This window comes from Scatophagus argus, chromosome 3 (assembly GCF_020382885.2).
Source record: "Scatophagus argus isolate fScaArg1 chromosome 3, fScaArg1.pri, whole genome shotgun sequence".
In the NCBI taxonomy this organism is placed as follows: domain Eukaryota; kingdom Metazoa; phylum Chordata; class Actinopteri; family Scatophagidae; genus Scatophagus; species Scatophagus argus.
The window spans coordinates 20,274,307-20,297,990 of record NC_058495.1 but is presented as its reverse complement, the minus strand read 5'-3'; the positions used below and the strand labels follow the sequence as shown (position 1 = coordinate 20,297,990).

The 23,684-nt window shown below is 41.5% G+C and overlaps 1 protein-coding gene across 1 annotated transcript in view; it reads right to left on the bottom strand.

The window, feature by feature from the left end:
• The window catches only part of prickle2b (prickle homolog 2b), a 77,733-nt gene extending 54,824 nt beyond the window's left edge, over positions 1-22,909 (bottom strand). Inside the window, exons 1-2 of the mRNA XM_046384570.1 lie at positions 22,666-22,909; positions 22,017-22,102 (exon numbers count right to left, since the gene is read on the bottom strand). Of these exons, the coding sequence (XP_046240526.1) occupies positions 22,017-22,102; positions 22,666-22,707 (128 nt within the window). The 5' untranslated portion in view covers positions 22,708-22,909. The remainder of the gene's footprint in view (positions 1-22,016; positions 22,103-22,665) is intronic.
• Positions 22,910-23,684: the final 775 nt, after the last annotated feature.

Here is a 23,684-nt window from a genome sequence, read left to right as displayed (position 1 = left end):
CATTTTGACATGTCATAGCAGGAAAAGCACATGTGGAACTAATAACATTAATGATGGTCTCATTCAGCTGATGTGTCCCAATAAGCCCTGTCCATGAGCCAACGGGCACAACTGACTGTTTTCATAACAGACACTTGGACTTGTCGTAGCAGAGCATGCACCGGTGTAGTTAATGATGATAATAAGGGCTACAGTCCGCTGAGGTCTTCCATCAGTAAAGGGACATTCTGCTTTATACACACCAAGGTAGAGGTTCAGTACGTAGGAGTTAGGGGGGGAATCTACTGGCAGAAATTTAATGTAATATTCCTAATCATGTTTTCATTAGTGCATAATCACCTGAAAAAGAATCATTATATTTCCGTTACTTTCAAATTAACCTTTTATATCTACAGAAGGAGCAGAACCTCTTCCACTGAGTCCACCATGCTGTACTGCTATGATGCTAGCAGCCCAGAAAGAACAAACCAAACTGGCTCTACAGGCCACCATAGGTTCTCCTGCACTCTTGGAATGTGAAGGTAAGGTGATTAGATTAGTGAATGAGTGAACAAGGAAGTGTTTTCAGACACTTTTTTGAGAACTCACAAAACATCCTGAGGTTGAAAGTTGAAAAATGTAATCAAATCGCGAGGTCAGCAATAGCAATGGTGTAAATATTGCCCCTTTTCTTAGCCAAAAAGGTTCTCTCAGTCCTTCAGCAAAGCAGCAGCTTTATGAATATTTCTGTGGTTGAATGACATTGTAATAATAACATAAAAAACATTGAAAGTTGTACAGCTTTCTGCCAATCAGTTAATTGTTTTGTCAAAAATTTAAATTAATTAAAAGTAACGTCACACTTTAGATGCAAGAAATCAATAGTTTGATTTGTCTTCATGAACTTCATGACTTTCATGTTACTCTTGTTTTCCTCGGTGCTATCACACTCTCACTTTCTCTTCATCACCAAAAGTCTCTGCAGCTACAATTCCTCACTCTTCACTTTACCGTCCTTTGATCATTTACTCATTGTAGAGTCTGACTATAACAACTTCCTAATTGCTATCATTTTTGCCAAGTCTTACATTTCTCCTCTTCTTGTGAGTTGTTATTGTAGAAGAAAGGGCTTCTTCAAACCAAAAATAATCTTCCAAATGTATCTGGCTGCCCTATTTTTTCCAAATGATACTATCTCTACCACTTGCATTGCTAATTTTCACCTGAAAAAGGTTGCCTCATCCCCCAAAAAGATATCTTTCTAGAATTCAACCCTCATTAGCTGAAATTAAAGTGAGCTTGTCTTTTGCACTACAAAGGTTAGGAAGATGTAAATCAATGCTTAAGTGAAAACAGGAGATCAAGAGAAAAAGAAGGAAGAAGACATAGAAAGAGGGACTTCAAAGTGTTGCTGTGTGGATGAATAATCATTCCTTCTGGTGGTGGTGCAACAGGTCACCATCTCTGTGTCCAACGATGGTGTCAGCAACCAATTTGCACTGCCTGGAAACCCAGCAGATACACACTGCCCCCCCCCCTCCATCTCATTCCCTCTTCCTCCTTTTTATTATTTGTGGAAAGTTGCAATCTCTAGAGTTTAGCGTGCTGAGACGCTCTGCCTCTTCCTCTTCCTCAAACTCATCCAGTGATGATGTGTCCTATCCTCCCTAGTGTCTCCTGTCAAGCCTCATTTCCTCTACATCAAAGCCCCACCCCTGTGAGGTGCTCTGTTCAGACAAACCAGCGCTCCTCTGAGGTTTAATCAGAGGTGACACTCTAATAAAGCCAATGCACTAAGAGCGGACGTCCCACCTACACCTTGAACCCACCCAGTTCCCCATTTTAACCAGGAAACTGTATGCTGGCCAGAGTTACAGACAAGCCTGAGAGGCCAATGGATCGCATGTGGCTCCTTAAATCCAATCTAGCAGATTAATGATAGTAGATGAAGAAAGCCAACCAGCACCTTTCCTGCAGTCTACAGGCAGATGTTGAGCGCATGTGGGCCAGTTTATATTTGAAGCTATATTTGCAGAAGAGAGATGGAACAAAGGTCGGGTGGGTTTAGCTTGGTGTGTGTGTCAGTGTGTATGTGTGTGAGTGTGTATGAAGCATTAGCCAGCACGTATGTGTGTGTATGCACCATATGGAGAACAAATTAGACACTTCACCAGTGACTGAGAAGTCTGGTGAGTTGCACAGATCTGGCCTTGGATGCTTCTGCAGCTGTGGGATATGAACAATGCAGAGAGGAACCGTCCATACCTGCCAGGACTGTAGTGCTATTGTGTCAAGGCTGGATGTTCTGTGTGGTGCTTCCAAAATGGAATATGAATATGTCTTCACTTTCACTCCTGTCTTTGAACGATGTTAGGTGAAATATGTTCATAACAAAGTCTGAAAAAGTAGTTTGGATCCAAGCTAACACATTAAAGCTCCAAAGTTAGACATTAAACAAACAAACAAACAAATTGATCAATACAGAAGCAGAGCAGCCACTGCCGTGTTCTGCTGCTGTTTTGCCGAAGTGGTTTTTAGAGAGAGAAATAATGGCCTCAGTTTCCCTGTCAGAAAGTGCTGCTGTCCAACGGCAAGGTAAAGCAGTGAAAATATCTTGCTTATATTTAACATTTAAACTCTCCAAACTGTGGGCATAAACTGGCTAAGGATAGGAACTTTATATGACACCCCCTCCCACGCCCAGTTCACAAAATCTGAACTAACCCTTTAAAAGAGCTCTTCAGAGGACATAGAGACAAGAACACGTGGCCCGCCATGCTATCACATCTCTGCTTGAACCTTTTTTCCATTAAGAAGCTAAGAGACTGCCTCCTGAAAGGAATAAATTGATACTGTCGCAATTCAGACCTATTTCAGGACTAAATTGCAGTGAAATGGGATGACTCATGCCACAAAGACCTTCAGAAATATCACTGAGAATAGTTTAAAAACAAGCTGCAGTGACGCAAGAGTGGAAATAAGAGAACAACAGCACCAGAGTGGGTGTATGAAAGACCCTGGCTTCAACTGAAGAAATCACATTTTTCAGCATGACGACAGGGAAGAGAATGAACAAGTTGCCATTAAGATTACTGACCTCAATCTATATAAAAGCTGAGCAATTAAAGACCCTGCAGAATATTTTAAGATGAATGGCTCTGATTATCCATTGACTGGACCGAGGGGCTGATAGCTCTTAATAAGCATGCCAAGTCAAGTCAGTTTTATTTATACAGCACCAAATTACAACAAAGGTTATCTCATGACACGCTCCAAACAGAGCAGGTCTAGATCATACACTTTAAAAACATGACCATAAGACAATATAAAAATGTTACCAACTCTTGACTCTGATATTTGGTTAGCTTGTCCACTGTGATTAAACAACACATAGAAAGATCAAACTGCTTAAAGTCAAGATCGTGTTGATACTCAGAACACAGAAACAAGTGCTTTCAAAGGAGTGAGGCCAGACATATTTGTGTGATTTAGTGTCTGTTACTGGCCTAAGATCAGACCTCGCCACAGCTTTCTTTCTGTCTAAATAAACTACACATTAACTCCAAACAAACTGCTGTGTCTGGGTGCCCCAGTAGCTCCCCTGGTAAAGCACATAGCATGTATGTGAGCTGGAAAAAATGATCTAAAAAACTCTTGTGTCTTTGCTGTTGTCTAAATAAAAAAACAAAACACAATACTGAGTGTTGTAAGAAGATGTTGTGCCATCACAAGCTACTAGAACTCTGCAAAGCTGCCTGGAGTAGGAGAGTCTCTGCAGTACAGTTTGTCTACTGGAGGGATGAGCACCATTTGGTGTTGTGATTAAGGTGTTACTGGATATGCTGCTTTTACTCTTAATTACTTTAATAATTTTAATGTATTTTTGATATTTCTTGAGGTTTTGGGTGAAAGGAACACTAAACAATCAACATATGACCAGACAGCAAATAAAAAGCCAAAAAATCTTTATGAAAGAGGAGTTGGTTGCTTTTCCATTCAGTAAACTTAAGTGAAACCCTGAGGAGCAATTCATCTCTCAAAGCCAATTGTTCATTATTCCTTCCTACCGGTTTTTCAGGTTCAGGGGCTGAATTTCAATCAGCTTCCTGAATTGTAACGACTTAGATACAAGCCCTGAATCAATGAACGAAAGCATTCTGAAATATGATCATGACGGATGCCCACTTAGCAAAACAGAACCCCAAAACTAGCTGCGCCCCCTCTGCCAGGCTAACCTCTGGACCAAAATAAGTCCCACATGTGCACATTTGGCAGGAGCGCGACCCTATTAACCCTAAACAAGGCCTATTGCTTTGCTTTGCTAATGACACCCCTCACCCCCCTCCTCCTTTGCTCCTTGATGGCTGACTGACAGCAACGGTCTGCACATACAAACAAATACACCACATCACTGGGCATGGACACACACACACGCAGACACACACACACACACAGAGCTTGTGGAGTCTGGGTGTGTGATAAGGACGGACTCAAACAACAGATGGCAGCCATGAGGATTTCAGTCATCTTCTAGTTAAACACAACACAACTACACAGACACACATACACTGTTGTATTACAGTGTTATACAAGTCATTGTTACTTTATAATATTGTTTACTTTCATCTACATCTATAAATGATGTCATATTTTAACTCACTAACAAGAATAATTTTGGTATACTCACAGATGATATCACTCCTTACCTCAGTGGTTCATAAACAGATTTTCTATGTCTGTTAAATTACTGCTTCTTAATGTCAAATGCTGGATAGTTCAGGCACATAAAAACCTTTTTCACATTATACAATCTGAAAAGGGAACAACACTTTTTGGTTAGTCTGCAACTCAAGGTCTGATACACAAAATTCAAAGAAACGAATTCTAGCTAGCTTTTGTTTGGGTGCATTTTAAATTTGAAACTTAAAAATTAATGCTACCAGCTCTCTGAGGTTATCTGCCTGGACTAACAATAACTGATCGACCTCCGACCGTTTATTTCCATCCATAGAGCCAAAACGCAAGCATGACTAATAATTGTTTTTTCCAGTGAATTGATCCTGCTCTCTTTTACATACTACATTACATGCCTAAACCAGAAAGTGCAAGAATGAAAACATCACACAGTGTGGACAGAGGAAACAAATTCAAAAAGTTCTACATATAAATATCATATCATGTCATATCAAGCTGCGGTAAAATGTCATGATGCATTCATACTTAATCACATATAAGATAAGATAAGGTAAGATGAACTTATTGATGCCGCAGTGGGGAAAGTCACTTGTCGTGGCAGCTCACAAGAACAGAAAAAGAGTGCAAAAAGCAAAAAGTGTGCAAAAACAGTTACAAAAAATATAGAGGTGAAATAAATTAACAATTTACAAAGTACAGTAAACACAGTACAATATACAGCTATATACAAGTCCTCATAAGGGAGGAAAAAAGGAGAATAAGTGTTGCCTGCATAGGTAACACACTGATAAATTACTGATTAAAGGGCTGGTCCACTATTTTTTCTGATTTTGAGGTTTTTGTGTCATTCTGTAGCTCTATAGAGCTTTATACAAACAGCAAATCCCGAAATGAAGGTTTGATAACAAAAAAAATTGTCTTCCACCTCCGAGCTCAAAGCTTCCAAGCCAACACTTTTTGTCATTCCCCATGTTTACACTGTCAGCAAACTTCTGTGTGTGTGTGTGGGCTGGGGGGGGGGCATCAGCGCTGTAATGCACGTCACTGCTTTTTGCTAATGGCTGAGTGGGCGCACAAGATAATGCAGATGGTGTCGGCCTTTAAACTGCGTGTCTAACTGGCTAGTAGCTACAGACGCACTGAAAACTCAGTGATGAAGGATAATCATTTGACAGATGTCATAATAAATTGCTTCATAGGTATTGTGCAACTATAAAGCTGAGCACTGTAGAAATAATCCGTTTCACCAGTTATGAAACTGACACTTCCAAACAACAGCGGGGTCAAAATCTCCTTACAACACAAGTGATGCTCGACATGAGCATGTGTAGGCATTGAAGTTTTCTCTCCGTTGTGCAACTGAGACTGTAAACTTTTTAGGCCAAGCACGCTCACGCGCCGGCAGCTCTGCCAAATCCGCCAAGTGCTCTGTGGATGCTTCACAGCTGTCAGGTAGTTATCATCTAGTCACTTCCACAGGGACCAGTGAGGCTCAATGTCGAACCATATTATGATTCTCGCCTTTGTGGGCTGCCAGTTTGGTACAGACAGACTTCTCAGGATTGGATGTCTAAATGTGCAGTCATACGTAAGGGATAAGAGCCTGTCCATGCCTCTTGGTCTCTGTGGCAGTTGAACGAACACAGACTCACATACACATATTTTCTTTTTGTATCGCTCTCTTCTTATTATAACCTGCTGGAGCCCACAGGTGTCGACCAACTTAAATGCAATTGCATCACACAGGCAGGCAGGCAGTGAGGCAAGACCAACTGACTTATGTGAGTGTGTGTGTATGTGTATGTGTGTCACAGCAACAGCTTAGTGTAGGCCTATTGTGTTTGTGCAGTAGACCCGTCCACTCTCCCTTCTGTTGTCCCACATCATTAATCAGATCAGGCAGACTTTGCTCTCTGTCCTAATAATATGCATCACCAACTCCGAAGCTAAACCAATGAGGACAATGTCCTACTCAGTCGACCTTTGACCACCAAAATCTTATCAGTTCATCCTACAGTTCAAGTGGAAGCTTGTACCAAATTTGTTGATTTGAAGATATTGCGTTCATGAGAATGGGATGTACAAAGAGGACAATCCGAACCCGGAAAACATAACACCTCCACCAACAGCTACTGCCGGTATGGATCAATTTATTGTTAGTATCTCCATATAGTAGCATGTTTAAATAGGTACCTAAATAATTCCATTTCCATACAGAATTTATGATGAATAAATAGAAAATACTGCAATAAGCTTGCGATGAGCTTGGAGAGAAACACCAGTGCACTAATCAAGGCTGGTACACACACATGCATACACACACACACACAGAAATGCACAAACAACAGATCGAGACACACACATGCTCCCATCCACTATTCCCCTTGTGCTTGAGATTCATTATTCAGGGAGTTAGAGCACAGCTTGCCTGAGTTAGAGCATCTGCAATTCAAACAGGCCAGAGGTGTAGCTGGGACTCAGTGAGCAGTCCCCATCTAACATACCGGTACCTTCGGCAGCACTTTCACACAAACACAAGTGCATGCACACACACACACATCCTGAGACGTGACCAGCCTAGCTAGCAAGACAACAAGACAACACACAGGGAGGTAAAATACAGCGAAGAAGTTCATTAAAAAATTCATCAACTTGACATCTGTGTGTCTGTCTCTTGAGTGAACGAACAACACAACACACACATACACACACAAGCACACACACAGCGAAGGGAAACAGTGACTAGTGGAGAAGATTTCTTTTCCAGAGTTGATGAGATAATAAAAGGTCACAATGAAGAGAACAACAAGGTGAGTGTCGCATGTCAGGACAAACAACAAGCCATTTAACACACATTTAGCACATGCTTGGCATCTCTCTGCTGCCCATCCTGCATCGTAGCCAGACTGGAACAAGAGATTGGATACTTTGGCTGAACTCCATCTGACAAAGAGACAAAAACCGAGGCACGCGTTCTGGCTCAGGTGTCAAGCTATTAAATATTACAGGCTGTTTGCTGAGGCCGCTCTTCATATGTTACCAAGGCACGTGTGGCAGCATACATAACACACTCACACACAGACACACACACACACACAGGTGTACACAGTATTGCATTGGCTACACCTGCTTCAAGACATGCCTTAGTCAAACAAAAAGACTCCAGCATTTAGCACCTGCTGTCACACACTCACTACCCCATACCTGTCACTTGCCACACACACACACACACACACACACACACACACACACACACACAAACTCTGTATCCCACCTGTGTGAGGGTGCCAATTTCACTCTAGAAAGCAGAAGCAGGTGGAGAGTGAGGCAAAGCATTACCCCCACACATCCTTCGCACACACACACATTATGTCAACAATAATTTATCTGACTCCATTTGTCATATATATAATATACTTACTCTCATGTGTCAATCAGAAACAAGTGGCTCAACCTGACTGCTTCAAACCAGATCAGGAAACAAATGGGGTGTCAACACATGCCGCCGTGATGGATGCAGATCAAACGCTGGCTCATTAAGGGCTCAGAAGATGAAAACGGCCTTAAAACACATTAGAAGATAAACAAACAAACAAAACCAAGAGCATCTCATAAGCCAACCAGATGGAAGTTAAAATGTGCCATAAAAAATATACAGGCAGTGTAGACTCTCTGTTCCCACATGATAGGTGACAGGACTTTCCATACACTGTGGGTTATCCAATTGGTCTTCCTCCTGTTTCATCACCAGGCCTGCAGGCAAACAATTTACATTTCACTCTGAATGTGCTTGCACGGCGTTCATTATATATCTATTAGTTATGGCATGGCCAGAACATTAAAGAGGCCATAATGAGGAAGAGGAGGTTTGGTTTAAACAGATAAATAAATAAACACATAGATAAATAACAGAGAAGACGGGGAATGGACTTGTCAGAATCAAATGAGAAACAAATTACACCCCAAGACCACTTATAAATATTGGAGCCTTTGATCTCCACACCAAATGAGCAGTTTGGTCTGTGGGGAAAATGATGAGTGAATGTGTGTGTGTGTGTGTGTGTGAGTGTGAGAGAGAGTGTGTAATGTGGACTGTGTAGGCCCTAGGCTACATTATTTCGCAGAGGGGGTTGGCTAAGCTCACTGTTAAAGAATGCACAATGCAGTTAAAGAATACACAGTGCAGATCTCAAGCCTCCCTGACTAAGCAAGACCAGTCGGCTTTACTGGCCTAAACTGCTGACTCTCTGTTAGAGCAAATGTGCACTGATGATACCACCAGTAGAGGGAAAGCTGGAAGCAGCTTCCAAGGCACAAATGTTGTTGCTGGGCCCCTACTGACCCCCTGCTGTCGCCACCATGTACCAATCAAGTCCAGCAAACACAGCAAACTACGCAGGCAAACCTAAGAATTTGTGCTGAAAATACCTCCAGTTTATGCCGGAACATTACCTTGTGTCAGTTAGTTTGAGTTGAGTTTAATATTTAATTTTGACAAAAAGTTGGGACCAGAAGATTAGGTCGTAGGCAGGACTCATCTAAGGTATTATAGTCTTGTGTGCAGGGGTTATCCCAGTTGACAACGGTTGAGAGGTGGGGTTAACACTGGAGTGGTCACCAGTCAATCACAGGGATAGCACACAAACATAGAAAAATAACATCTAAAAATGCTTCACTTGTATTTATTACAATAGACAGACACACATTTAGTATAATATCAAACATCTGGCAAGAAACACCTGCCAAAGTGTGAGTTGGAGCCACACTTCTGCTACAGCAAATGACTGGGCTACTTGTTTATCTTGTCTGAGGGTTGTGGAAGCTGTCAGGAGCCATCACGCCTGTCTGTCTGTCCTCTGGTTGGTCCAAGATGAGCCCTGTGGTGTGGGAAAACCCCAGGGCAGAGGATTAGATGGGAGAAAGGGGATTTGCTGGTTAAAAGCTGACCTCTGACATACATACAACGGCCTTTTGATTCAACAGCTCAGTTCATTCTACTTTCTGCCTCTGGAGTTTGCAGTCACACTATCACTCAACTAAGTCAAATTGACTGCCATGGTTGGACAGGATAACATGGGCTTATATGCGGGTGTGTTACGTGACAGAGAAGCAGTGGGACAGTTGATGCTGCAGCCTGAGACGCTGCCGAGAGCACAGAAAGTGTGATCACACATTACTGGCATTACATCAGCCCCGGAGACCAACGTGTGATACAGCCACACTGTTCATGTGAATCATCCTATGATAAACTGGATCAAGTTAAAGGCAAGACTGCAGGCTCTCATTTTGATCACATTTCCAGGTGCACATTTATTTTTTTTTCCAAGCTGAGCTTACCAGGCCATACTTGTTTCCAGTGTTAGGTATCATAACTACAGTCAAAGCTAATTTGAGATCTTTCAGCATTAACTTTGAGAATTCTTACAGTCTGTCTGGTAGCCAAAACTAGTCTGAGAAATAAATCATAGAAGGAGTTTATAATAAAAGGCTACCTTGCTGGTCAGCTACTCTGCTCTTTCACGAGATTTTCAAACTTTAGACAATGGAAGGCATACCTCCACACTTGTGCATTGCTCAGTAAAGAATGGTTCATGACATATCTTTGATATATATCTAACTATCACACCCCACAAAAGTCTGGCTCTGATTCTTTTTCTGTGTATATCTCTTTTATGTTTCACAGAAGGAAGTCAATAAAATGTCACTGGCAAAAATTCAAACTATTTGGTTTCTGGGAGAAGACCAGACTCTCCTGCTGATTAGAGAATCTATTAGATTGAGGACAAAAATACATCAACCTGTAAGGGAAACCGATGAGCTCTCTGATTGGAACTGATAACTTTAAATAACTTGGATAAATGTATACAATCCAGGTTAGGAGTATACTTCAAGTTCAATTTGTTTGGGCCACTGAATGCTGATCTTTTGATACTTTTCATAACAAAATAGCATGCAGTGAACTGTGCTCTCAGTGGGGGTCAGAAAGGTTTTGAAACAGCTTTCAAATCATGGAACACAAGAATTTCATTGAACCATGGCCAACAACAAGCTCAAAAACAATTTTAATTCTCTCTGGGTATCAACTCTGCCTATATAGCCCTCAGCTACTCAGTACTGCTGACCACAAGAAGGGAGAAAAATGCTCAGTGAAGTCTGACATCAAGTAAGCAACACCAACCTCTTTGTTTCTAGTTCTGTCCTTTATTGTTCTGCTCCTATTGTCATACTGATAATGCAGCACTTGTCAAGCAAACTTACAGCACAGTCATTGCCTTGGCAACCGGTCAACCTGTACAAATAAACTTGGCTAGATGAGTGATAAGGAAAGATAGAGGTAAAAAGAGAGAGAGAGAGAGAAAGAGAGAGAGAGAGAGAGAGACTGTGAGTGCAACATTCAAATATGCGGAGCTCTAAGTAGTTTAAGCTGAAACAACAGATGCACTATTTTGTGCAATAAGGGTGATGATGGCTTCAATCTTATCGCTGAGGTAACTGTCAGGTGTCTGCATTACTGGCTCTCATTTCCATCCATCTTAATCCAAATGACTCAGTCTCTGTGCCCACGCTGTCTCTTCGCAGCACACAGGCCTTAAAAGTACATGTCAGCTTCACATTATCCTGTCTGAACCGGCTATGGCTCGCACTGTGAAAATGTTCTGTAATTCAAACTTTGCCACCATCTGTCCATATAGTTGTAAAGACATATCATCTTTGAAATTAAATCGCCAGTCAATATCTTAGTGCGGTACTGTTGATAAGAAAAAAAGAAACTGCAGCAGAGAAAGATACAGTTTGAGGTTGTTTCAGAATGTAGTTTGTCCACAGCACTGACAAGTTATTTTTCAGCAGTAAAAATGTCCTGCTCATCACATACCTCAGTCATGATTCTTTAAAAAGAGTCTACAGCCGCATAAGCTGGCAGCTCTGTGAGGCCTGCTAACACGCACAGAGTAAAAATGTTACATGCTGATGCTTAGCAGCTACTGCTCTTCTTATTTGTATCTAAAATGTTTAGAAAAAGTTTCAAATGGACACTTCAGCATCACCCGACATAACATCACCATCATTACAGAAGTCTCCCCAACCTCTCCCTGGTTTGTGTGTGCTGACCTGATGTCTGTGTGTTACCTCTCTCAGGCTTCTATCAGAGGAATCTGGCCATGCTTCAGAGCCTTTTTTCATCTCCTTCTTCCTGCCTGCCCCCCATTCCCTCTGCACCCAGATCAGTTGATAGATACCTGTACAGCTTGGCACTAAGAGCCAGCCTACTCTCTCATCCATGAAGTACAGCCTTCACTTAAGAGCCTCTTTGCTATTAATACTCTCTCACACACACGAACACACACACACACACACAATGGGTCGAAGAGCAACGCCATATATACAACAGGGCAGCGTCAGTGAAGTGTCAATAAGCAGAAGATAAGCAGAAACAGCATCACAGCTCATCCGGCCTATTAGATTCAGCCTTGACTCATGCAGAACCGTGAGCAGAACTAAGACGACACCTCGCCCACTCCTCAGATGACGACAAATCTCACACAAACAGAGACAGACAGGGGGAGGAAGAGAGAAGGAGAAAGAGCTGAAGAGAGACAGGAGGGGTGAGATGCATATCCAAGGGTCAAAGCTGTGACGATTTAGGAGTTTATTTAGGTAAAATGCGCACACACTTGTTATCTTGTTGACACGTTTGGTCTTTTCAAAGTGAGGCATCAGAAATGCTCCATCAATAAAGCAAATAAGCCTTGTGTTTTCTTCTCAATGCTGTTTGATGAAGAGGCTGTCTGGACCCATTCTTAAATATTAGAACAGTCAATTCTCTCAGGTCAATATGCTATTTAAGCCAACCAATAATCAGTAGGTTCGCTGTGTCAATAAGCCAATCACATAATTTAACACTGCAGAGCAATCAAGCTCCTCTTTTGCAGTTTGAACAAATGAGGGTTTGGGTTCCACTGGGATTTGGGGTCTGTAATGAAAATAGGACAAGTCATTAAAGTAATGGGAATCAAAGAGAATCTGTCAGCATCTTAACTCATGAAACCGACCTAATAAACAAAATAATGACTGTAATGCAGCGTCGTCCAGCAGCTCTGAGCCTTTGTTAGCATGCATATATTCGTTCCTGGTCATTTTGATACTCTGGCATATGCATCAGTCCATGATATAAAGATGACATCTGGGATAATACACTGCTTTGCTGTTGTACAATGCTGACCTCTATTGGCTGCTACAACCTCAGTCATGCAGACCTTTTTTTTTTTCCAAAATCACCACCACTGAGAAGGTCTTCTAAAAACAGATGAAATCCATGGAGGGCTGTGTGTTCAAACCTTGCTGTTGGTACAGCTTGGATCAAGGGTTTTCTCTTCCACACAGCCCCCGGATGGGAACAGGTGGCTGGACAGAGAGAGAACATGAGGAGGAGATAATCAAAGAGGTCTTTGAAGTGGTGCAATGCTTAAACCTCCCTGCACTGAGCAGTCTTTAAACTGGATAGATGAGGAGATGCATGGATGGATGAATGCAGGGAGGAAGAGAGAGGGAGGCCGCAGAGACAAAGGGTGAGTGAGCCGAGGTGGAGGTGGTGATACAGAGGGTATGTTAGAGCAAACAGAACTATGAAACTATGGGTGAATGGTGAAATTTAAAAAAGGAACAAAAAAGGGCTACTGTACGCAAAAAGAAAACTCAGAATAACAAGAAATGTTTATCCATCAGTCACTCCTTCACTTTCCCATCGATACTTTATTCCCTGCACATACCCACCCATTGCTGAAATGAATAAGACCACTGAATGGAAAGCCATTTAACGTGTTGTACTGACATGCATGGCTCCCAGAGGATAAATCCTAAAGACTTCAGTGATTCCCAGTTGAGAATGTTTCCTCTCATCCAATCAGTTTCAGTGTTTTTTTTTTGGATTTTATTAAAACATCTTGACAACTAATGGATGGATTGCAATGAAATTTGGTACAGATGTTCATGGTCCCAAAAGAAGCATCTAAAATGTTGGGGATACTTGGCATTTCATATAGTACAATCATCAGGTGAAAATTGTTGAGTGTTGACTGTGAAGACTGCTGAGAGCTCGTGCACCTTGCAGAAGGTTACCATGGAGCTTACACAACAGAGTGTGAATACAAACTCTATGAATGTGAATTAAGGTGAGCAGGTGCAGGTGCGTTCTAACATAAAATGAAAACTGCTTCGGACGAGTGATAACGTATTTCACACCTTTCTTGGTTTGGTGCGTGCGTGTAAGTGTATGTATGTGTGTGTGTGTGCATGTGTGTACATGTATTCCTGTAGTTGTGGGGACAAAAATCTGTTTACACAGTCACATTGTGAGGATCCGCCTTATATAAATCATTTAACATTAGGGTGAAGACTTGCTTTAAGGTTATGTTAAGGTAAGTAATGTTTATTGTTATGGTTAGGTGGGGGTTTAAGCCTCCAGGAAATGAATGTAAGTCCCCAAAAGTGATGGAAACAAGACTGTGAGTGTGTGTGTCTGAGAGAGATATAAAGACGTATCAGAATGATAGTGTGCGTTACCATTGCTTTCCCCAAATTATTTCAGAATCATACGGTGTGTAAACATCAGAACACAATTAATGGAAGATGTGCTTTTATTCAAAGCACAAAGAACAACAATTAGATGCGTCTTTAGAGAGCAATGATATCACCAAACAAAAAGTCAAAATCTGAACACTACACAAACGAGAGTGCATGAGGTAACTAACACGGAAACAGTCAGGATGACATGAATTAACTCTCTAGCAGGGTGGGCGGGCCGGAATTGTAGGCCTGAGCTCAGTAAATGCTAACTTGCTGTGCATATGACAGCAGTGAGTCTGCCTCCCTTTATTCCCAGTGACAGTTCAAAGGCAGCTTAGCACGCTAAGCCTTCATTAAGGCATGGATCAGCACCAGGGCAAAAATCGGGGTGAATTAGCATCGCTAGTGCACGGGTCATGGAGAATTACAGAGGTTTGCTGATTTGAGAAGGGTGAAAAGTAGCTACAAGTGATACAATGCTCCAATTTTATTGTTTGAATTTACAGCAACATCACAGTTGTTGAAAAACAGTGTTTAAATTCAGAGGGAGGAGAGTTTTTGCACTTAATTTTTCCATACTTTGATGTATTTATGACTTCGGTGTTCTTTTCCCAGCTCTCACGGGGATTTGTAAGATAGAACAACTTTTCATCATTTCATCAAGGACAGAACTGTAGCTTCCAACGCCATTTTTAACACTGTGGGATTTATGTATGGACAGCTTTGTGTCTCTGCCTCATCATTCATTCATTCCAGCTCTGACTGAACTCTAGCAGCTCATTCCACCATCGCTGATACCTCTCATCCATGCGAAATGGCCGATATATCCAGAAACATTTAGTTAAGCATAAAGTGGGGAAAAAAAAATATTATATTAAACTGATATTGACCTGCATACATACTTTTATTTCTGAGCACAAGTTTGAATGGTTAAGTGAGACATAATATGGTGAGTTCACAGATAGCAGAGAGATTAAAAAACCCTCACTGTTGACTTTATCTCCACACATGAGCCGGTATATAAGACCACATTATGCTTAAACCACACATATCCAATCCAAACACTCAGGCATGCTATCTTCTGTGAGAGACTAAGAGGACTTTTCTGATGCCTATCAGTCTTAATCCAAATGCATGAGCACCTGTTAGAGATGACCTTGATGAAAGAAACAAGGAAAATACTTGAGCGCAGAATAAAGCTACTGGCTTTATTGCAGAAGCTGCCAGAAAACATTGCACAGACTCACACAGCTGTCCTGTACAATAAAGCTCTATTAAAACCACATGAGAGAGAATATATTTATAGATAGATAGATTTGATGAAATAACACATTGTGCTGACATACAGAGATGCACTTTGTGCAGCTTAAAGAGAAAGTGTATTTTTTTCTGATCAGGGACTGCAATGTGGATAGTCAGTTTTACATTTTGGCACTTAAGAGTAGTGTGTGATGCAGTGGCTCAGTATTATGGTTTATCATTCAAATACCAGAAAAAGAAACTAAAGAGAGAGTTGGCCAATTTATTATGCACACAGCCATTTATTCATCCATGTACTTGCTTTACCTATTTAGTTGTTACAAACACTCCTTCACCCCATCAAATATCAAATCAAATCTGACCAAATCACATTTCTGGTCTCCTGTGCAACAGTTTTGATGTTGTACCTTGGAGCGGCAGAGTGACCTTGAACTGAGATGGACATGTTTGCCTCCTGCTGGTCAGTTTGGTGAGCTTCATCATGTAGGAGGAAAACAGCTGAGTGCTAAACAATAGAGATTCCTTGAAATAACTTGGGAAAGCATCTTACTTAATCTGATGTAGCAGTGTTCAATTTTATGTTTTTAAAAAGGTTTTAAAGAATGCTGCAGGAAGAGTTTAACTGAGAAACGTTAAGTCAAAAATGTAAAACAGTGTATGATAATGTTTAAAAATATCTACAAACACCGTAAGATGTGATAGAAAATGTGATTCTGGAGACACATCTGACAAATCCAAAGATAACGCAGCTCATACAACAGAACTGTCACAGTCTAAATGACAGGAATAATTCTCATGCTGAGCTGCCTCGCTGACCTATGAATAGCTCAGCTTGAACAGAACTAAATAAAGAGGAGTCACAGTGATGAGGGCGTAGTCAACATCTCTGTCTGAGGTACTGAGGTGAGAAATTGGCCCTCATTCTGGCATCTCTGTTACCTGAGGTGGTGCCATTTTTCAGGGACAACACAACAACTTCTGTTTCTTTCACAGACGGACAGGACAAATACACAGAAAATGAGACTACATTCTGCTGACTGCACAAAAACATTGTTGCTTTCACACGCACCTTAAATGACAAATGAAAATAAACATGGTTTTATTCAACAAACCTACATTGTGCTGCTGAGTGGAGGCCGTCAAATGTGTCATGCAGCACTAATTATACAGGAGCTATAAGTTATAAAAGCAATTACAAGCACACAGCGCTGGGAGGGAACCGAATATCTCACAGGATATCCTGTTACATGCCCAGATCCCACCTGGTGGATGGGATGACACTGCCTGCTGCCATACCTTATAGCTCACTAGCTTCTACATTCATCTTCCCGTTACACATGAAGCTGACATGCATAACACGTACTCACCTAAGCTATGGAAGCACACGAGGACACACAAACGGAAACACAGTCACAAACACACACATACGCACTCTTTGTCTCTGGCTCCAGAGGTGTCATATGTGCATAATTATAAGCTGTATCTAAGCCAGATGACAGGGGTAATTTCCTCTCTGCTGATAGGGTCTACAAATACACAGCAGATTAAACAGCCAACACAATGCCGCTCTGTTGTAGCAAATCAAACAGAAGAGCCGTGAAACATTCTAAGCAAGAAAGCAATAAAATGGCTGTTAGAAATGCTTGAGCATACATTCAGAATATCTAATAAAATTATGTGAAGGAATCAGAGCGTACTTTCTTGCCAAGGGCTGTGAAACACTGTGTGCATTTAAAATGACAGATCAGAGAATATCTCAGGAATGTGTGCTTGCTTTACAACAAATGTTTCCTTACCTGTGCTCAACAATAAAACCTCAGCCAATCTTAACCACCAGGAGAGAGGAAACGAAGGATGGTACAAGACTTCAGCTGAATTCTGGCTGTGACCTCTGTGTGTGTTTTTGTGTCACATCAGTGTGGCTCTTGAATTTTGATGCTGGGATTTCATTGGAATTCAGCAGCTGACCGACAGGCCCCTCAGGATCTCAGCCGGCTGCGTGTGTAGACCATCTTTGTTTCCGTGACCGTGTGTAATGTGTAATCTTCACAGAGACTGTACCAGTACAAATGAGGTGAGGGAAAATGAATGAAAAACAAGGAGGGGGACAGGAGTGGCAAAACAACCAAGAAAGTAAAAGGAGAAGGATGACAAGTTCAAGCAACATTGTCTGAGAACCCAAAGGTCAAACTATGATTTATATCAGGGCTTCACAGCTCTCCGGGTTTGCATTATCTGCGGACACCAGTCATGCATCACATGACCCTGCGGACCTGTCAAAGTATAACTCTTTCAAAATAAATCTCCTCCAAATGACAAAGACAAAACACACCATTTACAGAACAAAAAAGCCCATCTTAACAAGTCATTTGCCTCCTGACCCACACAAGTGCTATCACAGATGTTGCTGCTGCTTTCTGCTCCAAAACAGGCCTAGGGAGGGAGACAGGACAGCAGGGTGAGTTTTTTCAACCTTGGAAACCACTGAGCAAGAAGGCTTACCATCTCCATGCAAATACACAAACACAGCTTTAGTGATAAATCTGCTAAGTTTCTTTTGTGTGGCTCTGACCATCAATGGCTTCTTCCCCACACCCCTCACCTCATACTGAGTCTTCTTCTTCTCTGCCAAAACAGCCAGAGCCCTTTCATATGCCTCGGCACCCCGACAGTTTTATTTGCCAGGTCGTCTTGTTAACACAGTGAATAGCCGGGCAGGCCTGTGTTATGTAGATCAGACTGGGTTACCGAGGGGACAGACGTCAGCAAGCCATTCAGAGCTGGGTTAAATCTCAACCCCAATGCCTCTTGTTCTTCAGCAACCATCCTCTTTTCTCCTAATCTTCTGCCCCCTCACTGCTGCTGCACTTAGCCAGCTAAAGTTTCAGTTAAGGCCCTGCTGCATACAAGGACGGGCTTTGTCCAGCACCAGTCAGCTCTGGCAACCTGAACTAAACCTGCTGCTTTAGATGTAGTTTTTTGCTATGCTCTTGGCCAGAGGAAATGAAAGAATAGCAAACAGCAAGATCTCATGGCATAAATCCTCCTTTAAAGTCTGAGTCATTTCTGGACTGGCCTAACCTCGCCAACAGGTCAAGTGTAACCTTTTAAGTGTGCATTAGACGTAGTTCTAAAAGACGTGTGATCAGGTTGCACATTCACACTCAGGGCACATGTTAATAAGCCTGGTAATGAGTCTCATTAGCACAAGGAAAATCAATCAAGCCAAAGGCATGTATTAATAATTCAAAGGGAGCATGTTGTGCAAGGAAAATCTACTCCTATTCCTTACCAGCCCAGGGCAGCCCACTCAAATTACTGAGTTACACAGACACGATGACACACAAGCAGCGACTCTTCTTTCATCAGTCTATTTTTTTTTACACTCATCTGGATGAGCTGACCATGGTGAGCAGACCAGCCACCAGCAACTTCCGCCATCTTATCCTGGGAGATCTCAAGGGATTCTAATTTCATAAATCTTCCTGGTCCTTCAACACACCCACGTCCACGCTAGGTGCCGTTCCAAACCGTAGGCAATGGGTGCCCATCCAACCATGTGAAATGTGCTTCTATCGTTTTAAAGAAACAAGGCTCTATATTAACTTCTGTAACACAGAATGAGATGGAACACCCTTGTACAAAAATCCTAATTTCAGCCATTTGTGCCTGCAATAGCATTTTTTAAGTATCAGTAGGAAAGAACCTCTTTTTGGACTTTAAAGTTTGCAGACACGGGCTAATGGGTTTAACACTCACATTTGAGTCAAATAACATCTACAGAAAATTCTTGAGGGTAATGTTTTCGTAGGCCTGGGTGATTTTAAATACACCAAAGTTCCTCTCTAGACTCTGAATGGGAAATGCCTCAACACACTGGCAACTTACTATAAAGGACCAGGCTGAAACACCCCCAGGAGTTTAGCATATGTGGAAAAACCTTATACAGGGGCAGTACAGAATAGGAGGGGGACAGGAAGAAGAAAGAAGAGGGAGAAAACAGTGCCTGTACTTTATATTCATCTATTGAATATTTAGAGAATTCATCAATATTTCAGTGAATTTTGAGAAAAACACGTGTTAAGAATATGGAAAGGCAGTGGGATTGTTAAAGCATAGCTTAGCACCATTCACTAACTTATTCCCTAAGAGCTCAATTCCCCAGGCTGTGCCTTGACAGACAACATCTACTAACATGAATTGCATGTCTGAGAAAACCTCAGTGCACTGAAGCTAATACATTCAAAAATCACATAATACCAAAACAAAGCTTGCGATTCAGGAAAACTGGCATGAAAGTGCATACTGGCAAGAACTTGCCTGCAGACTTCATTATGCACAGGAACTCCATTCATCTTTTACCTCACGGGGTCTTCAAATGAAATATCACTATCAAAGAAAATGGACACTTTTTGCATGTGTTCTTTAAATTTGCCAGATGAAACTTTGCTAGCTGGAATCCGACTGGTGGTCTAGCTAGATAAAACTCCAGCTGAATTGAGTAAAACAAATGTTATATCAGAAGAAGAACAAGAGTCTGCAACCCTGCATCAGTTGCTTTGCACTAAATACTATCACTAGCATGGCAACGTGCCCGACAACACCACTAATATGCTGATGTTTGGCAGGTATTATGGAAGATCATCTTAGTTTAGCGTGTTAGCATGCCACCTTTTTGCTAATTAGCACTGAACGCAAAGAACAGCTCCGGCTCAAGAGAAAAGTCATTAGTTTTGCAGATATTTGGCTATGAAACAAAATTCTGGACAACTTTTGACCTGATGATGGCAATAAATAAAAAAATTAAGGGATAACCAACATTATTAATTCTTCCTGGTAAAACATGACTAAAGCACATTTCATGCCAATCCATCCAATCAAAACATTTCACAAAAAGACATAAATGTAACCCTCATGATGGCACTAGAGAAAAACATCTTCAGCATCTATGCTCTCTGTACCAAGTTTTATGGCAATCTATGGCTTAATCTTATCTATGGATAAGATGGACAACCATTGCCATCACTAGAGGAGCTAATGTGACCAAAATTTGGTGACTGTCAGCTCTGAAGTACAAACATAACACCATGGCTGGAAGAGAAGTTTGAGAATAACACATTGCACAATAATCACTATATTTACATTGGAAAACCAAATCTATTTGAAACTGTTCTTGCTTTAGTTAACTTAGCAACAGACAAACAGCATATGGTGTGTGACCAGAGAGAAAGTATGCGCACACCTGCATCCTCCATCTCCTATCTCTAACCTCAGGGTCACTTGAAGTCCACCACATTCCAAAACACACCATTACTACCATACCTCACTAAATTAGCATGAAAACACATTTACTTTTACTTTAGAAAGAGTGACAGGAAATTCTTCTGAAATTGTCAACTTTTCTCTATTGGAACGAAGACTTTCTGGAGCTATAAAACAGCCTTTTGCCTCTGCCCACAAAATCTGGCTCTTTAAGTCGGTGTCCAATGACAACATTGTATTCCAGTTTGTCGGACAGGACAAAGTTGACTTACTATTGTGAGACTGCAAAAACAGGCCTTTAAAGTCTGCATTCCTAAGCCCACTGTTGCCCCTGTAAAAAATTTACAGCAAAGGAGGCTGGATGGTCTTTACGGTTCAGACCCTCCCCTTTTATTGTGGGTTCCCATTGAGAGAAAACATGCCTGACAAATCCATGGCTGCCATGTCAGTAAGTTGGCTTATAATACTGGATTTATAATCAGTACAAAATGTGCCTTTGAGTTTTGTTATTTCCACAATGTGAGCTTCAGCAGCCACTAAACAGCTCTCATATAGCTCACAACATCTTTATTAAGTCAGCACTGCTAACAGATTGACTTTGTTACTGAAGTGACTGGTGGTTATAAGAATCAGCTGATACTGATCAGCTAACAGTGTTACTGTTTTTCTAAAATGCATGTGAAGCTACTGCACCCTAAATAAGAGTTGCACACATTAGACACACTCCTCCTCGCACTAACCCAAACCACCTGCACTTCATAGCGCTTCTTTTTACAACATACAGTTTGTTTCACAGCATAAGTGCATTTTTATTCCCTCCCAGTTGTAGTGACTGTAGAGGCAGCATGTCTGAACCCTTCCTGCTGCATGAATGGTCCCCACAGTATAAACTATTATCTCAGTGCATCCAGACCCTGAACAATAGTTTCTTCACAGTAGTATGGGTGGCTGATTCTGTAGTACCAGAGCTCTGAAAAGGTTCCTCCTGAAAACAACTTGACTTGAAGAAGAAACCCTAATGCTGTGATTTTGTGCTGTGCATCACTATGCAGAACGGCCAAACTGCTACTAATTACATAACAGGCAGCAAATAAATTGTGGTTTTAACCCTCATTGTCTATTAGTTCATTGATGGATGCTTCAGCTGATGTTTGATGTCAAATGCACTCTCATCTTTGGCATGGAAGCACCAAAAGGAGGCACACTGTGTGGGCATCAGTGTGATTTCAGTGTATGGCGTGAAGCAATGCTGTTACCTCCATTTGTGCAGGGCAAAACCAGGACACTGTTCTCCACAGGTGACACAAGGCTGTCCTCTCTGCGGTTCGTCTGCAGGGTTCAGCTTGAGGGAAAGGGGAGATGATTATTAGGATTATAGTTTGCACTAACTGGTGACTTGAAATACTATTCCCCTACAAAACTCGTGGCCAAACAGTTTTCAGAACACTACAACAGACGGCTCAGTATTAACGTGCACTTGCTTTAAATGAAGTTTTTCCTGCACTTTTTACGACAAAACAGACAGTAATTTAATTATAAAATAGACACATAAAAGCAATGAAACATTTTGGCTCTTCATCAGATAAAAATAATGTGTGCCACAGAACTCTTGTCCTGTATTCAGCAAAAAAAAAGCCCCTCAGTGAAACAGAGAAAATACATATTTCATCACGTTTCGTGCTGTGTTCTTAATGAAGCTTGTGCCAGCGTTATGTTAACAAAGCAGATGTAACTTGATGCCCATAGCAACAGGAGAGAGCAAAAACAGGAAGAATGAAAAAAAACAAAAACAAAAAAACTTCACATCAAACAAGAAAATATGGCGACTTGTTCCAATTAATTGAAACAAGTCGAGACAAGTGCTATGGAAACCAACAAACCTATAACTTTATCTTGCCTACATACCGATCTGCTGGAATCTCTCCTCTTGTTTCTGCGACTGAACATGACAGGCTGATCCCAGGACAGTAAAGGGACAGTCGGCTGCCACTAAAACAAATGGTGCGCCGTGGAAACTGGAGATGCGTGCGTAACGTAATTTGGTAGAAAAATCCCTCACGACTTTTCCAAACGCACCGAAGTGTGTCCTGGCTGCTGTCCTATTCTATTAACCTCATTAATGAATGGAGCTGCGCTGTTCCGGATAGCAGCTCCACCCTGTTTCTTCACAGCCAATGGAGGACTGGAAAAAAATACTTTTAGAAAAGGGATAAACTATAATTACACTTAGATTAAACCAGTGATGCGGTGGTAAATAACAGTGTGGATGAGGTCTGACGTCCAGTCTAAGAACTGCTCAAGGCAGATAATGGAGCCTATAATCACTGAGGAAATAAACGTTTTGATTGTACTCCCCTTCAGACACTCTCTCCCCTATACCCCTATAACCAGTTTGCCATTATTCACTTTGGATTGGAAGTAAACGATGCAGACGTCATTATGCCACAAGATTACAGTTTGAAAAGATGAATAAATTCCAAAAATACTTTCACATTTAAATGTCACTGCTGAGTCACACTATAGCATAATGCAACCTTGACTCAGGGAGAGCAGAGTATTCTTTTCTCCTGTTCCCACTCACATACTTCTCTGAGCATCTCCCAGTTCACATTTGTTAAAAAGATTAATTCCAAAAATCTGCTCACTGCACGAGAAGCGTCTGCCATGTGCCCCATGGGGCACTTTTTCTTCCCGATGGTCTGACAGTGTTGACTCTCTTTCCAGAGAAGTGCCTACTATTTATCACCAGAGAAAAGGCTTTTGAGCGTCAGTGAAAGAGTGCTGTGCCTCTGTGAGCACTCTTCACTTGGATGTGCTTTAGCTATATTATTATTTCTCAACACGTATTTTGCTCAAGGCTCTACTCTGTACACATCATGCAGCTCTGTCAGCTTCTGAAATGTTGCACAGTGCTCTGGGATGGT